This window comes from Pinus tabuliformis, chromosome 5_1 (assembly GCF_031772625.1).
Source record: "Pinus tabuliformis cultivar Carrire ecotype Pingquan chromosome 5_1, CPIR1, whole genome shotgun sequence".
NCBI classification, from domain to species: Eukaryota; Viridiplantae; Streptophyta; class Pinopsida; order Pinales; family Pinaceae; genus Pinus; species Pinus tabuliformis.
In genome coordinates this window covers 396,417,758-396,432,818 of record NC_142305.1, presented here as the reverse complement: position 1 = coordinate 396,432,818, position 15,061 = coordinate 396,417,758, and the positions used below count along the sequence as shown (strand labels likewise).

The 15,061-nt window shown below is 35.7% G+C and overlaps 1 protein-coding gene across 1 annotated transcript; it reads right to left on the bottom strand.

Annotated features, from left to right (window-relative positions):
* Positions 1 to 2,679, bottom strand: LOC149165123 (universal stress protein PHOS32-like). The gene is made up of 4 exons (XM_089431083.1): positions 2,433 to 2,679; positions 934 to 1,037; positions 659 to 777; positions 1 to 234 (listed from the first exon to the last, which is right to left on the bottom strand). Exons 1-4 carry the CDS (start codon positions 2,599 to 2,601, stop codon positions 153 to 155), a joined length of 474 nt encoding a protein of 157 aa, XP_089287209.1. The 5' UTR covers positions 2,602 to 2,679; the 3' UTR covers positions 1 to 152.
* Positions 2,680 to 15,061: the final 12,382 nt, after the last annotated feature.

The following is a 15,061-nucleotide window of genomic DNA, read 5'->3' as shown; positions in this document are numbered from 1 at the left end:
TGAAATTATGGTCTCTGTCCAAAGCCTTGAAATAACGAAAGAAAAAGAGATAACCGATTTATTCTTTACAGGGAGACCATCAAAATGCCTTGGATGGTTTATACTCTCCAAAGCAGAGCCAAAACAGAGTGTTCCAGGAGCTAAACTGCAGATCAGCTGTGAGGCTTCTTTATGATCATTACAACACACTTTGCATGGTGGGCACAATAGTCGCTGACGCTTCCCAAAAATGCTCTGCAATCATAACACCGTGCCTATTATAAAATCATGCTCCCAAAACACCTTATAATTAGAACATCAAGGATCCACCATGAAAACATAAAGAACAAAAGGAGAAAACATACATATTAAAAAACAGCTCCCCACTTGTAAAAAATCAAAAACAAAAACAGCTATCCATACACTAGAATTGCGCTCTCCTAATCTAATTACACAAGGAAATCTAATTTGTCGCTTTTTACTAATCTAGAAAAGAATCAAATTTCTTCAAAATTTAAATGACTTGAAACCTATCATTTATGGAAATTGAACCCAGTAAAAAACATCAAATCTTATTGAACACTTTCCACCCAAAATCCCCTACCATGCACCACCAAGATCCCCTAGCTTTGCAAACAAACAGTAGCTGATAATAGCTTGATGGTGTTTGCAGACATGCCTTTTGAAAGTGCCATAACCATGGCTGCCAATGACGAGAAAATCTGCCCCCACCTTCTTCACTGCATCACACAGTGCATCTCTCGCATCTCCTTTTACAATCTTCTCCTCCACTTTCGCCTGCAAAACACAATGACCAGAACACCTTTAACCTTGGATGCTTTCTTCCATAGTATTTTCTTCAAATTAATCTTTCACTGCAATGATTGCATACCCTCCTTTATGTTTTTTTCTTAAGAACCCATTAAATTGATATAAAATGTACAGAAAACGCACCGGAGTCCCGCTGCAGATATCCCTCGCCTTCTGCATGACGGCCTCGGCGACATGGTCTTGATGTTTCTCCAAAGCTATTACAACTTCCGGTGTAAGTACAAAGCCTGCTCTCATCACAGTCACAAAACAATGAATAAAATAATAAGAACAACACGAATATAACTGTAGAACCAAAAGAATCATTCCTGGCCTTAGATGACAATTTTCTGTAGCTTCCAGATGCATTTATTTATCATTCCTGGCCTTAGATGACAATTTTCTAGCTTCCAGATGCATTTAAATAAATGAGTAAAGTGTTTTTGCTTGCCTTTTTTTTTTCTTTTCATTATTTTGAGTTTAGTTTCAGGTCAGTTATCTATGGAATGAAGAACTATTTACTCACAGTAGGATGTTATCATCAGAGGATTTCATTAACAGTAAAGTTGGGATGGATACTCCTAAATAGTTTAACCCCAAAAATAATTTACATCTTCGATTCTTTCCCATCAAATTTAAACCTAAAACTTAATAAGAACTAAACCCACTCTTTTACCCTTATAAATGAGGCAAGTTAACATTACATTCACCATGAAGTTACCGTAACTCTGCTTAGTGTAGAGTCTGTAAAGAGGAATTTGCAGGAGTTGACTCGGTTTAGGGTGGGGTTATTCTTATAAGGAAATATTTGATTGTTTTTCTCATTGACACCATGGCAGCCATTTATACGAATGGGAACAGGAACATGATTGAGAACATGGTTGAGAAGTTCGCAACAATGAAAACACTAAAGAAATTGGTTACATCAAAGTTTTCATGTAGGTAGAAAACTAGAACAGATATTAAAAATGAATACAATAATCACATAAATTTCAGTAAAATAAGTAGAAAGGTTAATTAATTGAAGAGAACACTTTCCAGTAAAATGAGTAGAAATGTTAATTAACTGAATACAACACTGTAACACTTTCCCTGTTTCAAGATTGGTCCTCAATCACTCTTAGAGTTTGACTAACAATTTTTTTATTATATAATGTTTAGAAGTTAATATTACTAAATAGTTTAGTTGGTGAGCTTGGAACTGTTCACTGCAAGCATGAGATCAAAATCCCAGGGGATTCCTTTGTGGTATTATCAGCCAGGCATATTAGCAACCAAAAAAATGAAACTAACACCTTAACATGGATAAGATAAAAATCCTATGATGAATCATAGTCAAGGTATAAACCCTAACAAGTATTTAAATGAATTGAACCAGGTTGGCTTTGATCCTCTTTCTCTAATCAATCTAGCGTCAGCCAAGAGGTGCTTAAATAAATCAACCAAACCCTCGCTACATTAATCAACGAGGCACTTTGAAAGCCAGCAGTTGCCCACGCCACAACCACAGAAGAAAGTGAAATTGCAGAAAGGGGCAAACCGGCACAAGCAGAATCTAGGTAACGCTAGAAATACAAAAGAATTACTCTGTTCACAAACAAAATCATAAAATAACTAAATAATTAGAACAATTCCTTACATACCAAGACCTTCGAGCCCTTCATAAGCTCCGAGAAGGCGCTTGGAATGGCACAAGATGAGAGTGTCGGTGGAATCAAGATATAGATAATCAACAGCCCACTTTAAAGCATACATGCTCTCTTCGCTTTCGTCCACTGCAACTAATATCCTTCTTCCACTCGCGTCTTCCATTCTGTAATCGATTAGATTTCAATCCGCTACTTCTTCTGATTCACCCGTCTTCGATCAGCAATAACAACACCAGTAATGTAGCTGGTGTGGGGTTTTCAGAGTCGGAGGTTCGTCCGAATTGTACCTGGGTGGCGAGCTGCAGAGTTTAGGAATTGCAGAGCGGGAGGTGCCGAGTCGAGGAGGAAGGTGAGTGAGCAGCCCGCGGGATCGCAATTTCAAATTTCCAATGGCAATAACTCTCCAGCTCAGACGCGATGTCAGGATTGCCGGCCCAATCGGATCTTTTGTCAGGGAATGTCAGGATTGCCAGGGGAGGGTGGCGGAGCTAGGGGAAGGTGGCTGAGGGCGGAGGGATTACCGGTGGCCGGAGCCGGACGATTTTCCGGCCGGTGACGAAAAACGAGCCATTCTACTGCCTAGGTAGACTACTCCTTTTCCTTATTTCTTTTCGCATAATAATAGACTATCATTATTTCATTATTTCCAAAGTGCCACATCATATGCCTGTTTGAAGGGAAACCCTTATCTCGGTTGCAGGTTCTCATTACATACTTACGTGGTTATTTGGGCCCACCTCTCGGTACATTGAGAATTCTCAAAGATGGACATTGAGAATTCGTTATCAGAATTGTTTATCGCTAAATGGTTTCTTGTAGCCAGATGTTTTACCTCTGACATCTGTCATTGTCTCCGCACCGTCTATTGGGAGCTCGAGGCATGGAAATCAATTCAACCTACCAGGCTACACCGACCCGCAGATAATACCTGTCCAAAGCAATAAATGCGCACTCAAATAGTTAACGCATTGTAATTTAGGTGAACAAATAGCTATCCTACTCCATAGAGTAGTTCGCTTTAACACTCATGGTAAGTTAATTTATTTATAATTATTAGAATTTTTATAAGAATGAATCGTATTAATTATTAGAATTTTTATAAGAATGAATTGTATTGATTTTGGATAATGTTAGGTTTTTAAAAAAAATTATAAATATTAATATTAGAGAAATAATTATAAATAATTATTGAATTGAGGTTTTTGTGATCCATATCAAGTTTAAGAGAAAATTAATTTTCTGCATAAATTACAAGATATATCATTTGTCGACGCGTTTCGAACCAACCAGTGTGGCTCATTGTCAGGACAAGTTGAAAAATCAGATCCATCTTTCCATGTTAAATAGTTTGAGCAGAGCCTCCAACCACTAACTAGGACAACGGTAACTAAGACAACAGCTAAATTTGACTTGGGACCAGGGTCAAACAAACTAGTTATAAATTAAAAGTAAGTTAGTTATAATAAGAGACCTTATTTTTACATAAATATATAAATTATATGTATAAAGTAATTTTAATTAAATTGGTTGTTGAGTTAATAAATAGTTAAAAGTATTAACTATTTAATAGATAAATAGAAAATATAAATATTAGAGTAGAACGTATAACTAACAAGATATAGAGGTATAACTAACTAATTAATATATATATATCTATATATCTATATATAATTTTTAAAAATAGGAGGTTAAGTTAAGGCTTTAAGTATTCTTCCGGTGTTTCATTTCCAAGTTCCATAAAGTTATGGATAGGAAAGAGTTCAATAAAATAGAATTTTTTTCTATCAATCATACTACTTTGATGATTGAAGTGATATATGAGGATCGATAATGTAAGTACTACTATACCTTTGACCAAAAAGTATGGATTGCTTTTCCGTAGATCGCATAAAAGCAACGTACTGAGAATTCTAGGATCAAAAAGCTTTATGAGGCGCTCTCGACGTGAAAGGATTTGAATTAACAATCTAATCAAATTGGATTTGGTCCATGGATTGCATAGAAATTGATAACTTTGTATATCTTCCAATTTGATTATCCAGGGTCTTCTTCCAACTTGTTCCGACCTTGGATGATAAGCTCATGGTTTCACTTCACTGTCGAGACCCGAAAGAATACTTCCATCTACGAGCTTTACTCAGATGTGAGTCCTTCCGGAAGCAGTGTCAAACGAAGAAGCCCAAAAAGCATTAGCTTTCCCTGAAAAGGAGGTGATCCAACCACACCTTCCAATACAACTACCTTGTTACGACTTCACTCCAGTCACTAGCCCAGCCTTTGGCATTCCCCTCCTTGTGGTTAAGGTAATGACTTGGGGCATAGCCAGCTCCCATAGTGTGACGGGCGGTGTGTACAAGGCGCGGGAATGGATTCACCGTCGTATGGCTGTCAGGCAATTACTAGCGATTCCAGCTTCATGTAGGCCAGTTGCAGCCTGCAATCCAAATTGAGGCCAAGTTTTTTAGGTTAACTTGCCCTCGCGGGGTCGCGACCCTTTGTCCCGGTCATTGTAGCATGTGTGTCGCCCAGGGCATAAGGGGCATGATGACTTGACGTCATCCTCACCTTCCTTCGGCTTATCACCGGCAGTCTGTTCAGGGTTCCAAACTAAATGCTGGCAACTAAACACGAGGGTTGTGCTCGTTGCGAGACTTAACCCAACACCTTACGGCACGAGCTGACGACAACCATGCACCACTTGTGTTCGCGAATTGTTCTATTCAATGATTATAAATGTTGTGATACGGGAAATCAATCAAATAGAAAGGATCCTATGAGAAAAATCATTGAATTTTCAGGTCTCTTGGGTAATTTACATAGTATAACCAACCGTTTTCCATCCTCCCATTTTCTAACTTATAAAAAAGTATTATCAAAGAAACATTCCATTTTCCACAATTCTTTCAATACTTTCCAAGTACCTAAATATTATTTCATGGACGAAAATATGATAATTTATCATTTCGATCCGTGCAGGAACATCATTTCCAATCTATTGGGTCCAAATTGGTGCTCTTCCTCATCCAAATCCGAATTCTGCGAAAAAACATTTCCAGTAGTTAGCCTTGGACAATTGATTCCTAAAAGTGTATGGATATCCGAGGATGAACGACTCCCCGAATCTGGTCAAATTATAGCAGTTGATGAGGAATCTTTAGTCATTAGATCAACTAAACCTTATTTGGCTACTCGAAAAGCGACTGTCCATAGTCATTATGGAGAAATTCTTGACAAAGGAGATACATTGATAACATTGATATATGAAAGGTTCAAATCTAGTGATATAATTCAAGGTCTTCCTAAAGTTGAACAATTGTTAGAAGCCCATTTGAATAATTCAATATCGATGAATCTGAAAGAAAGTTTTGAAAATTGGACCGGAGATATGACAAGATTTCTTGGAAGTCTTTGGGGGTTATTCATAAGCGCTAGGATAACTATGGAACAAAGTCAAATTCATTTGGTCAATCAGATTCAAAAAGTTTACCGATCCCAAGGGGTACGAATTAGTGATAAGCATATAGAGGTTATTGTACGCCAAATGACATCGAAAGTCTTAATTTCAGAAGATGGAATGGCTAATGTTTTTTCACTGGGCGAACTCATTGGATTATCACGAGCACAGAGAATGGATCGTGCTCTGGAAGAGGAAATCTACTTTCAAACCATGTTATTATGAATAACAAGGGCATCTCTGAATACTCAAAGTTTTATATCCGAAGCGAGTTTCCAAGAAACTGCTCGGGTTTTAGCTAAAGCTTCTCTACAAGGTCGTATCGATTGGTTGAAAGGCTTGAAGGAAAATGTTATTCTCGGGGGGATGATACCTGATGGTACTGGGCAACATATTCACCGTTCAGGGAAATGAAACGGAATAGATCCAAGAATAGGGAATAGGAATCTATTTAGCAACAAAGTGAAGGACATTTTATTTCATCATGACAAAGTAGATTTTTTTTCCTTTCAAGACAATTCTCACAAATATCACAATATATTAAAACAACAATTAAAATAGTCTTGAGAAATACATTTCTTGTTATGTTCATGAATATCTCTTCTATAATAGGAAGAATATCAAATATTCTATGAGTGAGAACATTTCTATTACGTACTAGATAGACAGGTAATCTTTGAGATGTAATTGATTCCATTGGAATAATTAGATATTACGATACATTTTATTTCACTATTTTGGGGAGGAAAGCGAACGAGAATGAGAAAAAAATATTGGAACATTGATTTGGAAGAGATGATGGAAGCAAGAGTTCATTTAGGGCATAAAACTAGTAAATGGAACCCTAAGATGGCACCTTACATTTTTACAGAGCGTAAAGATACTCATATTATAAATCTGGCTAAAACTGTTCGTTCTTTATCAGAAGCTTGTGATTTGCTGTTTGATATAGCAGGTAGAGGAAAACAATTCCTGATAGTCGGTACGAAATATCAAACAACTGATTTAGTAGCAGTTGAACCTCCCCAATACCATTCATCCAGAGTTCATATGTTACACAACTTCATATACTTTACGTTCCCATATTAGAGTATAGTGCTTCACTTCTTTACATTAAAACAAATGCCCGTTGGTGTTCCAAAAGTGCCTTTCCGAGCCCCTGGAGATGAAGATGCAACTTGGGTCGACTTATACAACCGACTTTATTGAGAGAGATTACTTTTTTTGGCTCAGGATATCAATCACGAGATTGCAAATCAACTCCTGGGTCTCATGGTATATTTGAGTGCAGAAGATGCAAATAAAGATATTTTCTCATTTATCAACTGTCCCAGTGGATCAGTAATACCAGGGGTAGGTCTTTTAAATATGATGCAAGCAATAGTTTCTCACCATAATAGTTCAGTCGGTACTATTACCTACCAGGAATCAAAATATAGATCAGATTTTAGATGGAGTAATATTATGTTGATTACTTTTTCTCTGTGGGGTATTGTCATTGATACAATGAAAATGCCCCACAGAGAAATTGATGAAGAAGAATTAACCAAATTTACCTGATGTAGAGTTAATTAAAAAAGTTGCATAAGTGAATATATAACCTACGGAAAAGTGAGCTAATCCAAATAATCGTGCTTGAACAATGGAAAGGGCTACTGGCTTGTCTCTCCATCGAACTAAATTAGCTAAAGGTGTGCATTCATGGGCCCGTGCAAGAGTTTCGATCAGTTCCTGCCAATATCCACGCCAGGAAATAAGGAACATAAATCCAGTAGCCCAAACAAGATGCCCGAATAAGAACATCCACGCCCAAACAGATAAATTGTTCATACCAAAAGGATTGTATCCATTAATAAGTTGTGAAGAATTTAGCCATAGATAATCTCTTGACCATCCCATTAAATAAGTGGAAGACTCATTAAATTGTGCTACATTACCCTGCCATAATATTATATGCTTCCAATGCCAATAGAAAGTAACCCATCCAATAGTATTCAACATCCAGAAAACTGCTAAATAAAAAGCATCCCAGGTCGAGATATCGCAAGTACCACCCCGTCCCAGACCATCGCAAGGAAAGCTATAACCAAGATGCCCCTGATCGTCTATATTTTAAAATAATTTGAATATGCTACTGAATTTGAATCGACCGTATGCAGTATTGGCGACACATAAGTGCTCTAACCATGTTTCAACTCGTAATACCAATAGATAATGAAGAAAGCACCTCGAACTTTAATAAGTGTATGCTTGAGCATAATAGATCAACCCCTTATACCTTTATCTTCTCAGACACAAAAGTTATATTTTGTTTGTTATTTTCCATTATCTAATGATCTTCTATTATAAGATCATCATATTTATTAGACGAAAAAGATATCCAGGTGGATTCATTATGTGCGCGAGAATCTCCAATATTCTGACTCATGATCGCATTCACTAAAAAAAAAGTGACCTTATCCACATACCTAATTGGATTGAAATATTTGTATTTCAATGGATCTGGGAATTACATGAACTGGTCTATAATTCCGTTGGTTGATAATAGACTCTGATCAATAGTACATGTGACATTCTTAATAAAATTATAAATATCCTGATCCTTATTTATGATCCATCCGGAAAAAAGGTATGGTCTCGACCCATCAGTCCTCTCTGATCGAATCCAAACTGAATTTGAAGAATTGGTAGAAATTCTTTAATCAGTCAGAATGTTCATCCATAGTTCCTTCGGACAGACAAGTTAAACTTTGAATTGTTTTAATTCTCGAATCTTCGATCACCGATATTGGTAAACGTCCTGGAGCAATATAATCATAATTTCATTCATGACGATCATACATAGGTCGGGAGTTCATATTCTTCAATCATAAAAAGAAAATTTGATGAACAATACTCAACACAATTTCCACGAAAGATACAAATTCCAGAATAAATACTATAAATTACCAATCGTTCGTTTTTCCAATCAACAACGGATGGATATATATATATATATATATATATATATATATATATATATATATATATATATATATATATATATATATATATATATATAATTTTTAAAAATAGGAGGTTAAGTTAAAAGTTAGTTGAAAAAAAATAAAATAAAATAAAAATAAATGAGTAAATAAATATATTAGAATAAAATAATATTCAGTTAACAAAAAAAAAAAAAACTTACCAAATTAAATTTTATGAATATATATATATGAAATAAATAAATTAATTAAGATGGTAGATACTTAAAAAAAAGAAAAAAGAATAAATAAATAAATACTAGAATAAAATAATATACAGTTAATTGAAAAAAAAAATAACAGATAAAAGAATATACCTGAAGGATTAAACTACCTTACAAAATTAAATTTATATCTATATATAAAATAAATAAATTAATTAAGAGGGTAGATAGTTATAAAGGCACTTAAAAAAAAAAGGCCAAGGGGGAACAAAATAAAATATTTTAACTAATCAGAAAAAATAATTATATATATTTCAATAATCTAATAGATCAGGAAGAAAGCGACCAGGAAAAGAGAGTTGGGACCCAACACCTACTGATTTTCCAGCCATCCTCTCTATTGAGATTGCTCGGCCTCTTTTCAATCTCAAGAGCTTCTCTGAATTTCCGATGATGGAACTGCGAAACTCTAGCAATGACACTAGCCTCCTTAATCCAAACACGATGATTGGTTTTTTCTGCATGCTCAGCTAAAGCAGAAGACTTTGATCTCCTATGCTTGAGGTTAGCTGCATGTTCACTAATCCTTTGATTGATGGAGCGACCTGTCTCCCCAATATAGGGGGTCCCACAGGAACAAGGGATAATATATACCCCTTTCATATCTTTAGGGTCGATAGGATCCTTTGCTGATCTGAGGGACATACGAATGGTGTTAAGGGGCCTAAAGGTCATAGGGACACTATGCATCTTGAGAATCCTTGCAATCTTATCAGTGGTCCCTTGAACAAACGAAAGATGGACACCTGGAATCCGCTCCTTCGGTTCCCTTTTAACAAGAGAATTCTTGGCAGCTTTTAGAAAAGCCTTCTGACCCATGTATCTACTATAACAATTCTCAACAAAGACATCAAGGAGATGGGATTTTTCCTTCTCAAAACTCTTTTTATCCGAGATCCTTAGGGTCCGAGTAGCAAGGGTATTGAGAACACCCATCTTCTGAGCTGGGAAATGGTGGGAACTGACATGAAGATACTGCGCCGTATGCGTTTTCTTTCGAAAAACTTGGTGGGAGAGGGAACCATCACTATTATTAGAAATAATAATATCAAGGAAAGGGAGGCAACCATCAACTTCATGCTCTTTAGTGAACTTAATGGCCGAGGATTGATTGTTGAGATGATCGAAGAAGAGATCTAATTCCTCTTGGCTGTGAGACCAAATAACATTGGTGTCATCCACATACCTTTTCCAAAGCTTGGGTAGGATATGGGAAGAGTTTAGAGCCTTAGACTCAAAATCTTCCATAAAAAGATTCGCAACGACAGGGGATAGGGGTGAGCCTATGGCAACTCCACAGGTTTGGTCAAAGAACTCTCCCTCAAAACTAAAAACGGTGGAAGTGAGGCAGATCTTGACTAACCGAGTGCTGTCAGGATCTGTTAGGCGTTTGATAAGCTCCAAGGCCTCATTAATAGGGATGCAGGTGAACAGGGAAACCACATCAAAACTAACAAGGATGTCCCCAGGGTCAAGCTTAATGTCCTTGAGTTCATCAATAAAGGAAGCAGAGTCTTTTACGAAGGACTTCATACGACCAACTAAGGGCTTAAGCCTTAATGCAAGGAACTTAGCAAGAAGGTAGGAAGGACCTCCAATGGTGTTGACGATAGGCCTCAATGGAGCTCCTTCCTTGTGAATTTTGGGGAGACCATAGATCCTAGGAGTGATAGGGTTGCTCTCAATGAGTTTATGGTGCAGGGAACTCACCAAGCTAATGGATTTAATGGCAAGAGCCACATTCCTAGCAACCTTTTTTAATGGGTTTTTGGAAGGAAAATCCCATATCCTTGATGTCTTTGTTGAGAATGGTTATAGTAGATACATGGGTCAGAAGGCTTTCCTAAAAGCTGCCAAGAATTCTCTTGTTAAAAGGGAACCGAAGGAGCGGATTCTAGGTGTCCATCTTCCGTTTGTTCAAGGGACCACTGATAAGATTGCAAGGATTCTCAAGATGCATAGTGTCCCTGTGACCTTTAGGCCCCTTAACACCATTTGTATGTCCCTCAGATCAGCAAAGGATCCTATCGACCCTAAAGATATGAAATGGGTATATATTATCTCTTGTTCCTGTGGGACCCCCTATATTGGTGAGACGGGTCGCTCCATCAATCAAAGGATTAGTGAACACACAATTGACCTCAAGCATTGGAGAGCAAAGTCTTTTGCTTTAGCTCAGCATGTGGAAAAAACGAATCATCATGTTTGTATTAAGGAGGCTAGTGTCATTGCTAGAGTTTTGCAGTTCCATCATCGGAAATTCAGAGAAGCTCTTGAGATTGAAAAGAGGCTGAGCAATCTCAATAGAGAGGATGGCTAGAAAATCAGTAGGTGTTGGGTCCCAGCGCTCTCTTCCTAGTCGCTTTCTTCCTGATCTATTAGATTATTAAAATATATACAATTATTTTTTCTGATTAGTTAAAATATTTTATTCTATCCCCCTTGGCCTTTTTTTTTAAGTGCCTTTATAACTATCTACCCTCTTAATTAATTAATTTATTATATATCTATATATATATATATATATATATATTTATTTATTTTTGTAAGGTAGTTTAATCCTTCAGGTATATTCTTTTATTTATTTTTTTAAGTATCTACCATCTTAATTAATTAATTTATTTCATATATATATATATATATATAATTTAATTTGGTAAGATGCTTGTTTTTTTGACTGAATATTATTTTATTCTAATTTATTTATTTTATTTTATTTTTATTTATTATTATTATTTTTTTTTCAACTAACTTTTAACTTAACCTCTTATTTTTAAAAATTATATATATATATATATATATATATATATATATATATATATATATATATATATATATATAGTTAGTTATACCTCTATATCTTGTTAGTTATACCTTCTACTCTAATATTTATATTTTATATTTATCTATTAAATAGTTAATACTTTTAACTATTTTTTAACTCAACAACCAATTTAATTAAAATTACTTTATACATATAATTTATATATTTATGTAAAGGTAAGGTCCCTTATTATAACTAACTTATTTTTAATTTATCACTGGTTTGTTTGACTCTGGTCCCAAGTCAAATTTAGTTGTTGTCCTAGTTAGCTGTTGGAGGCTCTACTCAAACTATTTAATAGGCAAAGATGGATCTAATTTTTCAACTTGTACTGACTATGAACCACACTGGTTGGTTTGAAACGCATCAACAAATGATATATCTTGTGATTTACGCCGAAAAATTTCTATTAATAATTATTTTAAAAGTTGTATTTAAATAGTTTTATATTTTAAAATTAATAAAAAAATCAATTTAGAAGAGTCAATATATGAATAGCATATATATCTATATATATCTATATATATATATATATATATATATATATATATATATATATATATATATATATAGTTTAGTTTTTTCTAAATAAAAAATAATGTTGATCGTAATTAAAAAGAAAAATAAACATTGGTTTGTGGTTTTTTTAATTAAATACATAATTTATAAAATATCAATAATCTCTTTTTCATTGTGTTTATTGGATTTTTTTGTTGACATTATGACTAAGAAGATGTGGTAAGAATATTTCACTATCACTTTCAACCATAAATAAAAGACATAGTCTAACTGACGAAATGACCATTTTCTGAGATATCAATATATATGTTAAGATGTTATGTTGATGTATACACTATGTATATGTATGGTATATATACAAGTATATATACCAACTAGAACAAAATGTATATCCATACCATCATTTCAGTCATAGATTTTCTGAGATATCAATATATATGTTGAGATGTTATGTTGATGTATACACTATGTATATGTATGGTATATATACAAGTATATATACCAACTAGAACAAAATGTATATCCATACCATCATGTATTCAGTCATAGATTAGAGCCTTTATAAGCCCATTTTCAATGATTTTAGCCACACTATCCACCAAAATACATGACCATTGAACAAACTTGACTAGACAATGACCTATTATATTAGGCCACGTCAAATTGAGCACATGTATAAACTGATATATTGTTATAAATCGATGTATTGACATATTGATATCAATGTGTTGTCAGTATATATATATATATATATATATATATATATATATATAGCTAAATGCTTCTATGAATTCATCCAAAGATTACACCATGGATGTCCAATATTCACTATTCTTTCGGCCTCTCTCTTACCTAATTTGTTGGCCATAAGAGAAGCATAAAAACTAATTACAAATTGTCAGAATTGACTAAGAACCCAAAAATAGAAAGATCTTAATGTCCAAAAGACCCCTAAGATAAAGATAACCCACATAAATCAAGGCGTAGGAGGATTAACCAAATGGTTACGCATTGAATTTGGATTCTTGTGTTCCCCGTGGACATGGAATTCTAAATGACCCAATCTCCCCCATGTGTTCAATTATCTTAGATAGTCTCCTCTGGTCCACCAAAGTGGAGCCAAATGATCCTGGATATTTCATTGATTATGCTACAAATCATTCATGAAACTTATGACTTAACTATGATCATCGTGATGGTTTTTCCCCAGTTGTTCCAGGAGAAGGGCGACATGCCACAACTAGTACTTCAATGTGCCAAAAAGTGCAGGAAGAGCTACATGAACAAGAGAAGGGTCAAATTATGAGCCACCTCCTCCTCTAATTCTTCTTCGATTCCTCCTTCTCCCTCCATCTCCATAGCTTCCCACAGTGTGCTCAGCTCTCTGCCCTCTTGGTTCTATCCCTTTCCACACTCTATCACGTTGCTTGTACATTTTCAAACCAACCCCAGCTTGTTGATACCAACACCTTACCTCCAATGTTACACGAAGATCCGACAATACCTCCAAACCCCAATACTCGACACTAAAGTTCTAGAAAAGCCAATTCCATACCTCTCTTAAGAAAGGAAACCCCCAGCAAGAGTTGTTACCTTTCTTTGTCAAATTGCTTTCACAGGATGGCAATGTCCTCTTCCCCCCAATGACTTCGTCACCAACCAAATTAATAAAACAACCCCTAGAATAGAAGTGTTGATCTAGAAGCTATGAATACAAACTAGATGAGGGGGTCTACAACCATCAACACTAGGATGGGGAGTCCTGCTCGCAGGATAATCTCATAAACATAAATACACCTGGAAAAGAACATTGGGCTCCCTATGCATACTACCACGTCAACCCCTATCTCCTCCCTCAACTGGAGGGCCTTTAAGCCAAACCAAACTCCCATGTAACCAACTCAAAACTTGGGGACCAATCATATGCTTTTGGCCCTCAATTGCAACCACAATTGACCTTGTTGCCTCCAAAACCCAAGCTTCCCTCAATAGAAAATGGGAACGCAAGATGAAAACATAGCTGAATGACTCCACCCCCCAACTAAAGAAAATAACTACACTATGAAGGTTGAAGAAAAAACCAAGGAAGCTTACTAGATTGATTGATACAGAACACCAGCTCAGAAATGTCCCACCATTTGTCGAATTTAGAGTGTGCTCTCTTCGCTCTAAAATTTTCTAGTGGAAACATGAACCCCAACTATTAGCCTCACTAAGATACCAAACTTGGTACGACTGGCCTCCAACAATACGACAGGGAAATCCCCACTTGCATATAAAAATCTTTATTGAAGAGTACCATAATCTAAGGAGCATGCACAGGTTGGTGACCTGCACAAACTCTTCACATTCTTTGCCACCATTTAAACCATCTATACCCAAGCTTGCAAACACCAAGATTAACTTCGCCATCCCGCATATAAGCCTACCACCCAAGATCTCAAAACTTCCATGTGTTATGTTATGCATGTTGCCCATACACCACATGTACCCTAGTTCAAATAATGAGAAGGGGATGAGCCCCTCCCCCATCCCCCATATGACCTTGATCATCTACCTCCACTGGGGGCTTTGTGTCA